Source organism: Lithobates pipiens, unplaced genomic scaffold (assembly GCF_037356315.1).
Source record: "Lithobates pipiens isolate NorthernLeopardFrog02 unplaced genomic scaffold, aLitPip1_a1.2 Scaffold_25, whole genome shotgun sequence".
Lineage (NCBI taxonomy): Eukaryota > Metazoa > Chordata > Amphibia > Anura > Ranidae > Lithobates > Lithobates pipiens.
Window position 1 is genome coordinate 28,720,219 of NW_027507787.1, and position 16,431 is coordinate 28,736,649.

Consider the following 16,431-nt stretch of genomic DNA (forward strand, 5'->3'; position numbering starts at 1 on the left):
TAGGAGCTCCCACCTGCATTGTACTGTGGACAGGCAGCTCCTACAAGCACAGCGACGTACCTATACCACACTGGCATCTTCCGGGTACAAGGCGCACAGGGAGAAGGAACAAAAAAACGCTGCGCAAATATGGTGTGACATAAAATATTGCAACAACCACCATTTTATTCTCCAGGGTCTCTGCTTAAAAAAAAAAAAAATATAGCATGTTTGGGTGCTCCAAGTAATTTTCTAGCAGAAAATAATGTTTTTTACTTGTAAGCAACAAATGTCAGAAAAGGTTTGGTCTTTAAATGGTTAAACGTCTCTCCTCTACACTACTTTGATAAAAGAACGAAAAAAGATACTTTGTTTCAACTTATAGGCATGTTGTAATAAAACTTGGCAGGCTTCCTGGATTTTATTTTTCCAGCTGTGAGAACTCTCTGCATTTAGATCATGACATGCTGTTTTGAAGATCGGGAAGAGGAAAAGATCGCAATTTCGATTCTTAATGATTAGTAGTGCAGCTCTAAAAGCAGGGAATAAATTACACATATTCCCCTAGTACAGTGATGGCTAACCTTGGCACCCCAGATGTTTTGGAACTACATTTCCCATGATGCTCATGCACTCTGCAGTGTAGATGAGTATCCTGGGAATTGTAGTTCCAAAACATCTGGAGTGCCAAGGTTCGCCATCACTGCCCTAGTAGAAGCAGCACATACAGTACAGTAAAACACAGGCTAGGCACACAGTTAACCCTTTGATCACCCCTGATGTTAGCCCCTTCCCAGCCAGTGTCAGTACAGTGACAGTGTATATTTTTAGCACTGACCACTGTATTAGTGTCACTGGTCCCCAAAAAGTGTCAGTTAGTGTCAGAATGTCCACCGCAATATCGCAGTCCTGCTATAAGTCTCTGATCACCACCATTACTAGTAATGATTAAATAAATAATTTTAAAAATCTCATAGTTTGTAGACACTATAACGCTTGGCACAAACCAATCAATATACGCTTATTGGGATTTTTTTTAACCAAAATTATGTAGCAGAATACATATTGGCCTAAATTGATGAAGAAATTCGTTTTTATTTCAGTTTGTTTGTTGAGTATGTTTTATAGCAGAAAGTAAAAAATATTGGGGTTTTTTTTTTTTCAGAATTGTTGGTGTTTTTTTGTTTATAGCACTAAAAATAAAAACCGCAGAGGTGATCAAATACCACCAACAGAAAGCTCTATTTGTGGGAACAAATGACATCAATTTTATTTGGGAACAGTGTTGCATAACCGTATAATTGACGGTTAAAGTAACACAGTGCCATTACGCAAAAAATGGTCTGATCATGGAGTGGGGTAAATCTTCCGGAGGTCACGTGGTTAATAAATATGAAATAAATTATTATTTGTGTATTTAATTTTCTCATTTGATTTGTCACAAACTGAGATCTGTCCAGCGATCACTCGGCTGCAGGTATAGGTAGTTTCCACCAGGTGGCAGCATCGCCCTGTACATTATGTAAAGCCATGTTACCGTCTGGTGATCATAGGCTGAGACAGGAAGAATGTCCGGAGGAGTCGCACTGATTCAGGGAGCAAGCCGGGGCCTCGGTCTCCAGTTCTGCAAGTTCTTAGTCCAGTCCAGCAAGTGCAGCCAAGTCATTGCTACGTGCAGGGAGCCGCAGTCCGCCGACGCTTTGCAAGAACTGAAGCTGCTCCACCCAGATCTTCTGACCGTTGAGAGACTCGATGTAAGCAGCCAGCTTGCCATACAGCAATGTGCCCAGCAGGTGGCGCTGACTTTCGGCAGCCTGGATCTACTCATCAATTCCTCAGCAATGCTGCACCCTAGCGGCAGAGGAGAGACAAGCCTTAGAGAAGTGTCTGCAGAGGTGAGAGTACCAGGAATACCTTCTAGTAGGAATAGATAAGGACAGGTTTATTCCACACTCAAAGGCTAAAGCTGGCTACACATTATGCAATTTTTATTGTTCCATTTTCTTTAGATTTACCTTCAACTATGTCACCCAAGGGCCTCCCTGATTACATACAATTTTTATTGTTCAATTTTCTTTAGATTTGCCTTCAACTGTCGTGCATGGGCGTGTCTGATTGGATGCAAATTGAAAGTGTTTATATTTGACCTTGTATTATATGGGTTTGGTAAATCTAAAGGAAAATTGTAATAGAAAATTGTAGTAAAAAAAAAAAATGCACATATTTTTGCATTAAAAAAAAAAGTGCTTTTTTTATTTTTACACCCCAAGAGTAGGGTTGCCACCTGTCCAGAATTCACCTGGACAGTTCGCGTTTGGAATCATGTGTCCGGGTTTCAGACTGTCTGAGACCCGGACACATTATTTAGACTGGACTATGGGTTCCTAGCAGGGTTGCTGGCTGTAGTTGTCTAAGCTGAGAGTGTCTTTTACACTCTTTCACACAGCCCAAAGCCAGCACTAACACCCCCCCCCCCCCCCCAAAAAAAAAAAACACACACACAGATGGGAGAGAAGAGAGGGGTCAATCTGCACTTCTTCCTCTCCCCCCCCCACCCCTTTTAGACCCCTTTCACACTGGGCGCTTTGTAGGCACTACAGCACTAAAAATAGCGCCTGCAAAGCACTCCGAAAGAGCCGCTCCTCACACTGGAGTGGTGCACTGGCTGGACAGTAAAAAAAAGTCCTGCTAGCAGCATCTTTGGACCGGTGAACCTGCCCATTGAAATCAATGGGGCAGTGCAGCTATACCACTGGCAAAGCGCCGCTGCAGCAGCGCTTTGCGGTGGTTTTAATGCTTTCTCGGCCACTAACAGGGGGGTAAAACCCCCCTTTAGTGGCCGAATACCACCGCTAAAACGGTGGTAAGCAGCGCCGTTTTACCGCCGCCGCCCGCACCGCCCCAGTGTGAAAGGGGCCTTTGTCTGCCCACACTCCAATCCCTGTTGCTGTGCCTCAGAGCACCCCTTACATCAGAGTTCTCCTTTACACCAGAGGCCACAGTGTTTCCCCTTATATCAGAGTCTTCTGGGTACATCAGAGTTCTCAGTGTTCCCCCTTACATCAGAGTCCTCTCTCCGTACATCAGAGTTCTCAGTGTTCCCCCTTACATCAAAGTCTTCTTGGTACATCAGAGTTCTCAGTGTTCCCCGTTACATCAGAGTCTTCTTGGTACATCAGAGTTCTCAGTGTTCCCCCTTACATCAGAGTCCTCTCCATACATCAGAGTTCTCAGTGTTCCCCCTTACATCGGAGTCCTCTCCAAACATCAGAGTTCTCAGTTTTCCCCCTTACATCAGAGTCCTCTCCGTACATCAGAGCTCTCAGTGTCCCCCCTTACATCAGAGTCCTCTCCAAACATCAGAGTTCTCAGTTTTCCCCCTTACATCAGAGTCCTCTCCGTACATCAGAGTTCCCAGTGTTCCTGTGTTCCCCCTTAAATCAGGGTTTCCAGAGCATCCCTTATGTTAGAGGCCCCAGAGTTCTCCCTTACATCAGAGTCCACAGAATCCCCTCTTATAGTGAAAGGGAATTCTGCAAGTTCAGATGTAAAAGGGGAACTCTGTGGACTCCGATGTTAAGGGGGACTCTTCTTATTAATTCCATATGATTAGAAATGTTATATAATAGCAAAATATATCTATAGTTTATACTATAAAAAAAAAAAACCCACTCAAGAGCCTGCAAAGAAAGGCATCCACAATCAGTGGATCATGAGCACAATGCCAGGCTGGTTGACAGCAAGACTCAGCGTCATGGCTGGTTCACACCAGGGCTCAGCGTCAAGGCTGGTTCACACCAGGGCTCAGCGTCAAGGCTGGTTCACACCAGGGCTGAGCGTCAAGGCTGGTGCACACCAGGGCTGAGCGTCAAGGCTGGTGCACACCAGGGCTGAGCGTCAAGGCTGGTGCACACCAGGGCTGAGCGTCAAGGCTGGTGCACACCAGGGCTGAGCGTCAAGGCTGGTTCACACCAGGGCTGAGCGTCAAGGCTGGTGCACACCAGGGCTGAGCGTCAAGGCTGGTGCACACCAGGGCTGAGCGTCAAGGCGGGTGCACACCAGGGCTGAGCGTCAAGGCTGGTGCACACCAGGGCTGAGCGTCAAGGCTGGTGCACACCAGGGCTGAGCGTCAAGGCTGGTGCACACCAGGGCTGAGCGTCAAGGCGGGTGCACACCAAGGCTCAGCGTCAAGGCTGGTTCACACCAGGGCTGAGCGTCAAGGCTGGTGCACACCAGGGCTGAGCGTCAAGGCTGGTGCACACCAGGGCTGAGCGTCAAGGCTGGTGCACACCAGGGCTGAGCGTCAAGGCTGGTTCACACCAGGACTAAGCGTCAAGGCTGCTTAACACCAGGGCTCAGCATTAAGGCTGGTTCACACCAAAAAAGAAAAGTGTGCAACACATCCTAAGATAAAACTATTCCTCTATTCAATATCCATTCAAAAATTACATGAAGACATGCACATAGCCCACAACTGTCAGTGGACGCATTTCACACTCATTATGAGTAACTGATTAGTTGTGGGCTATGTGCATATCTTCATGTAATTTTTGAATGGATATTGAATAGAGAAATATCTTTATCTTTGGATGTGCCACACACATTTTGTTTTCTTCAAATGTACCCAGTTGGCTGTGGACCAAGCAGGCACGCAGGTTTGCCTTGACAGCCCAGGATCTCACAGGCTGCCTTTTGAGCGGTGTGTACCCAATACACTTTTTCTCTGGTTCACACGAAAACGCAGTGCGGGAAAGGCGCTGCCCTGCAATTTGCATGCGGGTGCCAGTGTATTATAAATGGCACCCCAAAGCAGTGCATTTGTGGGCACCAAATCACATGGTACCGGAGTACCATGCGGTTTGATGCAGTGTGTTTTTAAAAGCAGTGCAAGCACCACGTTTTCCATAGTCCAGTGCATTTTGCAGCCCATTCAGATGAATGTGCTGTCAGTGCGCACCACATGGGAACTTGCGTTCTTGTGTGATCCTGCTGTGAATCAGCACTCACTCCAGCTTTCTTTCCAGACCTCTGTATGGGCTTTATTTTATTTTTTCTTCCTGTGTCCCCTATCATTTCTTTTTTCCCTTATATTTATATATATATATATATATATATATATATATATATATATATTATATGTGGTATATATAAAAAAAAATTCTCTTCCTATGTCCCCTACTTTTCCCTTTTTCCTTTTTCGGTTTTCCCCATTTGTATAACATTTTTTTTATTTATTTTTTTCTATTCTTCCTCTTTCCCTTCCGTTTTTCCTTTTTCCTATGTCACTTGTGTCATGAGTATTTTCACACTTAGTATTAAATTACTTTTCTGTCTGCTTATGTGCAAAGGTCATTAACCAATAGCATGTCCAGTTCCTGATGTTTCTTAATAGTGGTATAATTGCCCACCAACCCAACAACTCTTCAATTTGCTTGATTAGCCTGATGCTGATTGGGTGGCTGGAGATCCCCATATATTATTTATAGAATGTGTTTCGTCTGTAATTTTATGCATTGACCAAGGCTCTCCAGCCAAAAAGCTTCTGTTTTTTTTTGTTTTCCTACATGTGCCAATACATTATTCTTATGGATTGGAGTTGCCGGCTATTTTTCTATTTTGTCTACCTATTTGGGTGTTGTTTGGAGGACACCACAGCCTGAGCACCCACCTGTGAACTCCACCCTGCCTGTTGGTGTTCCCCTGTTTAGAGTGCTGCACCTTTCTGTTTGTATATTTGTATGGGCTTTCTGTTAGAAAGCGTCACTTACCAGTGTCTTCGCATATAATGCAGCGTCATGCATAGTGTGTAGTATAAACAGTGGTGTAACAATAGCCATAGTAGTCCATGAGGCAGCTATTGGGCCTGGGGTAGGAAGGCACCCCTTGAAGGGTTATTAAGGAAAACAAAACTCTTACAACTAACTCCAGGAATAATCGGTATGGAATACTTATATTGGTGCAGTTTGGCTCGTTATAAGTATGCATCGTATACCTCATGCACCACTGGGGAACGCCTTTTATTGTTTTCAATGAATACAGGACATTCTGTAGATGAGTTGGAGATTATGATGTCACAACCACTCCTCCCACTTCTTCAATCAAAGATCATCTTGTATTCATTGAAAAAAATTGTGTTCTATGAATGGCGGCAGTGAACAACCCCCTGTGTAGTCAGTGTGCAGAGGGAATACCATTCATGTAGAACCCCGGCAGAACCAAGAAGATACGGCTAGCGCTGACTACTACAGGCTACAACAGTGATTTTCAGCTTCTCCAGCAGCCCCTCTGGACTATGTAAGTATGCTGTAAAGATCATTCCAGGGGATAAGCTTTAAAGAGTAACCCCTCTTTTGTTGAAAAAAAAAGGCAGTGTTGATGGGGGAAACTCTAGTGCAGAGCTATTGTGTTTTCGCAGCGGGCAGGCCACAGGGAGCCCTCTCTGCTGGGAGAACACACAGCTATAGTCGCTGGCAATAATCACATGAAAAATCCAACATACTGGTTGTACACAAGTCGATTGATGGATCAACTTAGGTACAATCAGCCTGCCCATAGATAGTTCGAATCTCAGCTGATTCCTGTTTAACAGGCTGAGATTCGAACCATCTATGATCAGCTTTAACCTGTATAACCTAGACCCCATTCACAACAAAAAACAAGAGAAGGGCGCACGACCTAGTGCAATTCCATTAAAAACATTTATTAAAGGGTAAAAAGTAACACAAAACACACTCACAAACGTAGCTGGTATATACACATGTCAAAGCACAATACTGAACGCCTCTAGGACTGCTAGAATACTCCAAACTTGCAAGGAGACCAGAAAGTGTCCATGAGGGCTAGGCTGATGTGTTTCCAGAGAGGACCCTCTTTCTCAGAGCCCCAGGGCATGCGTATATACCACCTATGTTTGTGAGTATGTTTTGTGTCAATTTTTACTCTTTAATAAATGTTTATAATCAAATTGCACTTGGTCGGTGCGCCCTTCTCTTGTTTTTCATTGTCTTCTAGTACTTTTGGATACACATAGTCCTGAGAGGGCAGCAATACTCTAATGCCACATACACACGACCGGACTTTCAGGCAGACTAGGTCCGACGGACTTTCGGCTGAGTTTCGACGGACTTTCCGAACAAACGGACTTGGCCACACACAAACGGGCTGAGTCCGTTCGAAAAGCCTGTTCTTTTTGAACGTGATGACATAAACGGGACTAAACAAAGAAGTTCAATAGCCAGTAGTCAATAGCTTCCCTTGCGTCGTATTTGGTCCGTCGGACCAGCACAAAGACGAACGGTTTTCCCGATTTTTAGTCTGTTGGAATTGAGTCCATCGGATAGATTTGAAACATGTTCTACTTCTAGATTTTTTTTTTAAACGATCGGACTAGCCCACACGCGATCAGGTTGTCCGACGGAGTAATCCCTTCGGACCTAGTCTGCCAGAAAGTTTAATCGTGTGTACGTGGCATAAGTGTGGATAAAAAGGATTAAGAGATATATTTCCTTTTCTTGAGCATAATGCCTGAGTGCAGGAGAGTTACTTTGTATCTCAGTTTTCGTTTAGACCCCATTCACACCTTAGTGATCTGTCATTTGAAGCTTCACCAGATGCACTTCAGCGCATGGCGCTAGGATTTTCATTATATTCAGTGCTGTCCTTCACATCTGAGCTTAGTGTCATTTGAAGCTTGCCACTTAAAAAAGTAAATGAGCCTCTTTTGGGCAGTTACGTGTTTTACCCCTATAGACTTCAATATGCAAAAACATGAGTAATGAACATTTTTTTTGTCTAACTAGCTTCCTTTCGGCTGCAAGTAAAAAAAAAAGGCTGATAGAACCCAAAAAAATCACAGAGTTTCTCCCCAGCTAATACCTTATAAGACAGCTAAAATCATTATGGCTATTTACTACTACAACTATAACTCCTATCCCAAGCAACAGTCCTTAGTAGTGCACTATGCTGACTGCTCTCCTGCTACTTTGCCTTGATCTTAAGATCAAGGATATGTATTGTCACAAGTGACTTTCTAAGGCCTCATGTACACTGCTGCTGGTAAACTGACTTTTGGAGCAGTTGGGCATTTTTTTTTCAACTGCTCCTGAAAGTGGTTGTAAACCCTTACAAACCACTTTGACCTACAGGTAAGCCTAGATTAAGGCTTACCTGTAGGTCCAAGAAATATCTTTATATTATATATCTTATATATAATATATTATATTTGCCAAAACACAGGCACCGCTGTCTATGGCACATGCACCGTAGACAGTGGCGCACTGAGCGCGCCACTGTCAACGGTGATATACCCTTTCCTGAAAAACAAGGAAAGGGTATAATGCAATAATGAAGACTTTTTTTTTTTTTTTTCATGGATCAAGGAGGCAGACATACAGTAAACTCACAGGCTGGATCTTTGGTGTTCCTTCCACCCCCCCAACTGCCCTGTATGTATTGCTCTTTTCCTGTATTGGGGGATACAGAAACAAAACTATGAGTTTGAGTTAAAGCATAAGTTGGACACAGCGGGAGCCAATCAGTGGGTTCGGTGGCCGCAATGGCCACCGGCCACCCGCGATCATTTATAGGAGAGGCAGAACGGCAGTCTGCCTATGTGAACAAGGTAGACCGTCGTTCTGTCACAGAGGAAGAGAGAGATCTGTGATTCCTGCTAATCAGGGAAGCAGATGTCTTCCTCCAGTCAGTCCATCCCCCACACAGTTAGAAAGCGTTCCCTAGGAGCACACTTAACCCCTTGATTGCCTCTGATGTTAACCCCTTCTCTTCCAGTGTCATTTATACAGTAACAGTGCATTTTTTTTAGCACTGATCACTGTATTGGTGTCACTGATCCCCAAAAAGTGTCACTTGGTGTCTGATTCATCTGCCGCAATGTCGCAGTCTTGCTAAAAGATCACTGGTTGCCGCCATTACTAGTAAAAATAAAAATGACATAAATATATCCCATAGTTTACAGTGGCGGCTGGTGAAGTTTTTGGATGGGGGGGCGCCAGACCCCGCCCATCATGACCCCGCCCACCATTTTGGCCCGTCCCACTTCTCATAAAACATGCCCCTTATGTAATCGGAAAAAAAATTTGACGTCGGTTCCCCCTCCGAGAGCATACCAGGCCCTTAGGTCTGGTATGGATTCCAAGGGGAACCCCCTACGCCGAAAAAACGGCGTGGGGGTCCCCCCCAGATCCACACCAGACCCTTATCCGAGCACGCTACCCGGCCGGCCAGGAAAGGGGGTGGGGACGAGCGGGCGCCCCCCCCTCCTGAGCCGTACCAGGCTGCGTGCCCTCAACATGGGGGGGTGCCTTGGGGGAGGGGGGGCGTGTGTCCCCCCCACCCCAAAGCACCTTGTCCCCATGTTGATGAGGACAAGGGCCTCTTCCCGACAACCCTGGCCGTTGGTTGTCGGGGTCTGCGGGCGGGGGGCTTATCGGAATCCGGGAGACCCCTTTAATAAGGGGGCCCCGGATACCGGCCCCCCACCCTATGTGAATGAGTATGGGGTACAATGTACCCCTACCCATTCACCTGTGAAAAAAAGTACAAAAAAAAACACAACACAGGGTTAAAATATTTTATTGCACAGCTCCGGGGGTCTTCGGGGGTCTTCTCGCCGGACTCCTCCGCTATCTTCTTGTAGCTCTTTTGCTAGCGGAGGAGTCCAGCTTTCTTCCTCGCCGCCGGCCTCTTCTCCCGACTTCGGGGGTCTTGTCCCCCTCTTCGGTTCTTCTGCCGGGCCACCGCGCCTTCTTATAGCTCTTTTAGAGGCGGTGGCCCGGTCTTCTGCTGCCGCCGCCGCCCGTTCTTCTTCTTCTTCTTCTTCTTCTTCTTCTCCTTCTTCTCCAGGAGATGTTGCCTCGACGATCTCCCTGGCCGGAATGCCAGGGACGCGCTGCGCTGCTACTTATATAGGGACAATGGGGCGGTGTCACATGGGTTGATGTCACATGGGTTGATGTCACCGTCGTCATGTCACATCAACCCATGTGACCAACCCATGTGACATCAACCCATGTGACACCGCCCCATTGTCCCTATATAAGTGGCAGCGCAGCGTGTCCCTGGCATTCCGGCCAGGGAGATCGTCGACGCAACATCTCCTGGAGAAGAAGGAGAAGAAGAAGAAGAAGAAGAAGAAGAACGGGCGGCGGCAGCAGAAGACCGGGCCACCGCCTCTAAAAGAGCTATAAGAAGGCGCGGTGGCCCGGCAGAAGAACCGAAGAGGGGGACAAGACCCCCGAAGTCGGGAGAAGAGGCCGGCGGCGAGGAAGAAAGCCGGACTCCTCCGCTAGCAAAAGAGCTACAAGAAGATAGCGGAGGAGTCCGGCGAGAAGACCCCCGAAGACGGAAGACCCCCGGAGCTGTGCAATAAAATATTTTAACCCTGTGTTGTGTTTTTTTTTTGTACTTTTTTTCACAGGTGAATGGGTAGGGGTACATTGTACCCCATACTCATTCACATAGGGTGGGGGGCCGGTATCCGGGGCCCCCTTATTAAAGGGGGCTCCCGGATTCCGATAAGCCCCCCGCCCGCAGACCCCGACAACCAACGGCCAGGGTTGTCGGGAAGAGGCCCTTGTCCTCATCAACATGGGGACAAGGTGCTTTGGGGTGGGGGGGCCGCACGCCCCCCCTCCCCAAGGCACCCCCCCATGTTAAGGGCACGCGGCCTGGTACGGCTCAGGAGGGGGGGGGCCGCCCGCTCGTCCCCACCCCCTTTCCTGGCCGGCCGGGTAGCGTGCTCGGATAAGGGTCTGGTGTGGATCTGGAGGGGACCCCCACGCCGTTTTTTCGGCGTAGGGGGTTCCCCTTGGAATCCATACCAGACCTAAGGGCCTGGTATGCTCTCGGAGGGGGAACCCACGTCAAATTTTTTTTCAGAAATTTGCCGTGGAGTTCCCCCTTCAGAGCTCATTCTCTGATTGGCCACGGCAAAAGTCGCCTGGCCTGGGGAAACCTTTCTGGCTGTGAAAGCTTTTTGCATTCATTCAGCTAAATGCACGAACATTCTCCACAATGTAGAGGCTAGAAAGCCTTTATGCGGTGACTCACCTCTCACTGTCTGGCAGCTCCGCTCGGGCTAAGGAACAGAGCTGCCTACGTCACTTCCGGGTTTCGTGAAGCAGCCGAAAGCCGGAAGTGACTGCCTGTCTAAGAATGACAATGCTCCCGCCCGTAGAATCACAGTGATTTTACGGGCGGAAGCTAGTCGGCGTTCTGCAGTGCGCCGCAAGGCGGGTTTTTAACCCGCAAATGAAGCGCCATGGATGCAATCTTGTGATTGCATGGACGTGGCGCTTCTCATAGTGCACTGTGACCGGCGCCACAGTACACTATATGTTAAATTGTTAAATGACATTTTTTTTTTTTTTTTTTTTTTAAATGTCTTAAAGGGCCCGTTTTTTTTTTTTTTAGTTTTTTTTTAACTTTTTTTTAGTTTTTTTTTTAACTTTTTTTTTTTTTTTTTACACCTAGGGAGAGGGGGGGGGCGGCACCCGGGCGCCCCCTATGGGCAGGCCGCCACTGATAGTTTATAGATGCGATAACTTTTGTGCAAACAAATCAATATACGCTAATTGTGATTTTTTTTTTTTTACCAAAAATATGTAGCAGAATACATATTGGTCTAAATTGATGAAGAAATTAGATTTATTTACATATTTATACTGGATATGTTTTATAGCAGAAAGTATAAATATATAGTTTTTTTTTTTTTTTCCAAAATTGTCACTGTTTTTTTGTTTGTAGTGCAGGCCTTTCACAGGTCCAGCGCTGGACCTGCAGCACTGGAAGATTACGGCTGGGGGTATGGGAAGTGGGCAGAAGATATTGGATTTTCACTATTACTGCCAGCACAACACAGCACAAAGACGTAACCACTTCAATACAAGGAACTAATACACCTTCCTGCCCAGACCAATTTTCAGCTTTCAGCTCTGTCGCACTTTAAATGACAACTGTGTAGTCATGTAACACTGTACCCAAACAAAATTCTTATCATTTTGTTCCCACAAATAGAGCTTCCTTTTGGTGGTATTTGATCATCACTGGGATTTTTATTTTCTGCTAAACAAATAAAAAAAGACCGAAAATGTCGAAAAAATATTTTCTTTTGTTTCTGTTAAGGCAGCACTGATGGGCACTGATGAGGGGGCACTGATGATGGGCACTAATATGCGGCACTGATAGGCAGCACTGATGGGCACTGATAGGTGGCACTGATATGCAGCACTGATGGGTACACATAGGTGGCACTGATGGACACTGAAAGGCGGCACAGATGGGCACTGATAGGCCACACAGATGGGCACTAATAGGTGGCACGGATGGGCACTGATAGTTGGCACTGAATTACTGGTACAGTAATTGATGGTACAGATGAATGCCAATCAGTGCCAAGCATTAATGCCTGCTAATCAGTGATGCCCATTGTGGGCACTGATTGGCATCCATTGTGGGCACTGATTGGCATCCCTGGTGGTCTAGGGTGGCATATCTGGTGGTGAAATCACTGGTGGTCTTAGTGGCATCCCTGGTGGTACTAGTGGCATTCCTGGTTGTCCAGTTTGGGCATCCTTGAGTGGGGGGGCTGCGCTGATAATCAGCACAGACCCCCCCTGTGAGAGGAGCAGCCAATCGGCTCTCCTCTACACGTGTCTGACAGTCACGAGTGAGGAAAAGCCAATCGTTGGCTCTTACTGTTTACACTGTGATCAGCCGTGATTGGACACAGCTAATCACATGGTAAAGAGTCTCCGTCAGAGACTCTTTACCTAGATCGGTGTTGCGGTGTGTCAGACTGACACACCACACCTCCGATCGCTGCAGTGCGCGCCCCCACGGGAGCGCGGTGGCTGTTATCCTGCTGGACATCATATGACTTCCGGTCAGGATATTGAAACCACATTGCCTCTGTCATTTTATTATATGGTGGGTGGCAAGTGGTTGTAAACCCTTACATATACCCAGTAAAGTGACTGGCCTCAGGTGATACACAGAGAAGAAACTAATCCTCATCTAGAGGTTATGCCTGTTAATCTATAGCTATCGTTCCACTACATCCATTCAAAGTGCACAATTTACACAGGATCTCTCCACTCTGAAAAGATGTGGGCGAAGACCTAAAGTTACATCAGTGTGGAGCGCTCTGAGAGCTGATTGGAGAGAAGGTACACCCCACCTTCACATAGAACACAGTAACAGAGCTGACGCTGTCAATCCTTTGGAGGTCCCTCCCTGTCACCTTTTTTTTCCTGGTGTCAGGAAAATTCATCAGAAGTGACTCTGATGCTTATAGAAGAGGAATGAGACAGATGACTGAAAGGACACTCTCTGGACTGACAGAGCAATATGCTTTGCTCATATTTCATGTCTGAGGTTTACAAACACTTTAATGTAAGTAATGACCCTTGTGCTTTTTCAAAAAGATTTTTTCCTGAGCTTAGGCTTTAAGGGCGGAGGTGGGCTTCCCAGATAATATGTACCTGTGTTGGTTTTGGGCAAACTGAGGTCTGCAAAGCCTTTTTAAATCTTCTACTTGGTGTCTGTATATATCCAATATGGCATGTCTCCGTCTTCCTATTACATTCATTATTGAGGATACTTTCTTTTCTTTTCTTCAGGGTCTATCGTTGGCACTTTCCACAAACACCATAGGTCCCCTGTTGATGGCTAAATATTTTGCACCACTTCTGCTGAAAGGAACTGGGACGTTTGGAGCTCAGTCAACTGACAAGTCCAAACAACACAGCGCCATTTTAATAAACATGAGTGCCAAAGTGGGCTCCATAACTGATAATGGTAAGAACCAATAATATAAGACTGCCAATCACAGCGCCTGAATATAAAAGCTGTCTGACATTGGATATCCCAAATCCGTGAGAATGCACTATTTTCTGTATCCACACCAGTTTGTTGGTTAAATCTTAAAGATCGTGTTACATCTGGTTCTATGGGAATTACATTTACTCCTTTGGCACCAATGGCACCAAGCTGATTAAGGAAAGGAATGTGGTTAACAAAGCTTGTGGTATGAGAAGTGGTACATTATTGTGGTACATTATTTAATCACTTGACCTCCGGAAGGTTTTACCCCCTTCATGGCCAGGACATTTTTTGCTATTTTGCACTGTGCTACTTTAACTGTCAATTGCGCGGTCATGCAACACTGTACACAAATAAGATGTATTTCAATCTTTTCAAATAGAGCTTTCTTTTGGTAGTATTTAATCACCACTGGGTTTTTATTTTTTGCTATATAAATGAAAAATAATGAAAATTAAAAAAAAAAACACACACATTTATTTTAATTTCTGTTATAAAATTTTGCAAACAAATAATCTTGCTTCATAAATTTAGGCCAAAATGTTAGTCTCCTACATTTCTTGGTTAAACATAACACACATGAGTATATATTGTTTAGTCTGTGAGAAAGTTATATAGTCAAATTATATAGTCAATTATAAATTGATCGATCCTGATCTATTGACTGCCTGTCTCATTTCTTGAGGCCCTAAAATGCCAGGACAGTACAAATATCCCCAAATGACCCCTTTTTGGAAAGTAGACCGTCCAAGGTATTTAGTAAGAGGCATGGTGAGTTTATTGAGGTTGCCTTTTTTTGTCACAATTTTGTGGAAAATTAAGAGAATTTTTTTTTTTTAATGTACTGTTGGAGGTCGAGAAGCGGTTAAATGAAATAAGAACAAAACATATCTCTCTATAGTCTCAATTAAGAGCACTAAGTGTCATATCTGTCTGCTACCTCGTTCCTCTGCTGTCTGCAAGAATCACTTCTGACAAGTTTTCCTGGCACCAAGAGAAAAAAGGTGACAGGAGAGGGACTTCCAGCATACAGCCTGTGATTGACACCCTCAGCTCTGTTCTTGTGTGTTGTGTGAAGGGGGTGTGTCCCTTCCCTCCAATTAGCTCTCAGAGCTCTCCTCACTGAGCTCTGCAGTGTTTAACTTCAGCTCTCCACTTCCTGATTTGCCAAACGTGACGTGCCATTTAATTTTTGCCACGGCATGTATAAGCTCTGAGCAGCTGCATCTCCTTGTTCTGTGGGAAGTTGGGGGGCAGTAAAACTGCATTTATTGTTCCCTGGACTCCCATGTGAATGAACCCTTACAACATTGGTAGTTTATTTGCTCTTTTCTAAAATAGCTTTGAGGCTAATTTATATGGCCAGTTCAAATGCAAATATTAATTGGCAAAGGTCTAATTTTACCATCAGTTAATAAAGCATGGGTTTTCTTTTATTTGATCTGCAATTCTTTTCTTTTAGGCTTAGGTGGATGGTACAGCTACCGGATGTCTAAAGCCGCTCTGAATATGGCCACCAAAAACCTTTCCATTGAACTAAAGAGGGGAAGTAAGAAAGTGATTTGTGTTTCTCTTCACCCAGGCACAGTGGACACAGACTTGTCAAGACCTTACCATAAGAATGTGCCCAAAGAGAAGCTGTTTTCTCAAGAGCTCTCTGTGAACTATCTCATGAAAATTATTGATGGCCTAAGCATTGAACAGACTGGAAAGTTTTTTTCTTGGAATGGTGGTGAAATTCCTTGGTGAAATAGGTCTCATTATGTCAGGACGTAACTTCTCTTGGTATACATATAAAAGTTTTTAATGTATTTGATAGGATTCCATGTAAAAGAGTAAATTCATATGCAAATCAAATTTAAAGGTATATAGAATAAGTGGAAATTTGCTTGTCTTAATTCATTTATTATGAAGCTTTGGAGACCACAGTACGGTATTTATCATTTATTGTAGGGCAGAACTGAAGAGGATATGTCATATTTTGAATTCACCTTATCAATAATGTAGAACCATTGAGGTTTTTAAGAAACAGAATAAAAGGGTACAGAGCCATTTTAAATCATGGCTTCAGTATTTAATTTATGTGAATAGAGAGGCCACCTTACCACTGTTCATGAGAAGGGTTACTGGAAGCCTTGGCAAACACAAATAGTATGGAAGCCCACATGGCCCAATATGGATGACCAAAGGGCCCAGACTTTAAGGTAAACCTCCACAAGGAGCCTGTACTATGGCGATAAGAGAAATAGAAAGAACATATATATTCACAAATTATCATCAGCTCAAGGACGCTTCTACAATGGACAAAAGTGAGAATTTCATCCCAAGTGACCATCCTGACTGACTCCATTTGAATTTCAGACAATCCCTTAATGGAATACTGATGCTTTCCTCATGGAAAAATCTATGTTGTTAGTTCCAGGTTATCATTATCTATTTTTAGCAGTGGCATCTAGCACTGACTAGTTGCATCAGCCTAAAATTGACTTTGGAAGGTATAAATCATGGACAAAAATAATAGCCCTTTGAGTTGATAAGTTTTCAACCCAAAAACAAAGACATTGTGAGTTGCATACATGGAAGTGGGCATATTTTGGAATAGCGGAAAGCAAC

General features: G+C 44.9%; 1 protein-coding gene across 1 annotated transcript; it reads left to right on the forward strand.

Moving 5' to 3' along the window:
* Nucleotides 1-1,480: 1,480 nt before the first annotated feature.
* LOC143930167 (C-signal-like) lies at nt 1,481-15,877 on the forward strand. The gene is made up of 3 exons (XM_077454196.1): nt 1,481-1,874; nt 13,617-13,794; nt 15,281-15,877. Exons 1-3 carry the CDS (start codon nt 1,548-1,550, stop codon nt 15,565-15,567), a joined length of 792 nt encoding a protein of 263 aa, XP_077310322.1. The 5' UTR covers nt 1,481-1,547; the 3' UTR covers nt 15,568-15,877.
* Nucleotides 15,878-16,431: the final 554 nt, after the last annotated feature.

Bases quoted from the DNA above. Each gene is read 5' to 3' on its own strand.
- LOC143930167 (XM_077454196.1), top strand. From the start codon at position 1,548: ATGTCCGGAGGAGTCGCACTGATTCAGGGAGCAAGCCGGGGCCTCGGT. The intron at 1,875-13,616 runs GTGAGAGTACCA...TCTTTTCTTCAG, and splicing joins TTAGAGAAGTGTCTGCAGAG to GGTCTATCGTTGGCACTTTC. The intron at 13,795-15,280 runs GTAAGAACCAAT...CTTTTCTTTTAG, and splicing joins GGGCTCCATAACTGATAATG to GCTTAGGTGGATGGTACAGC.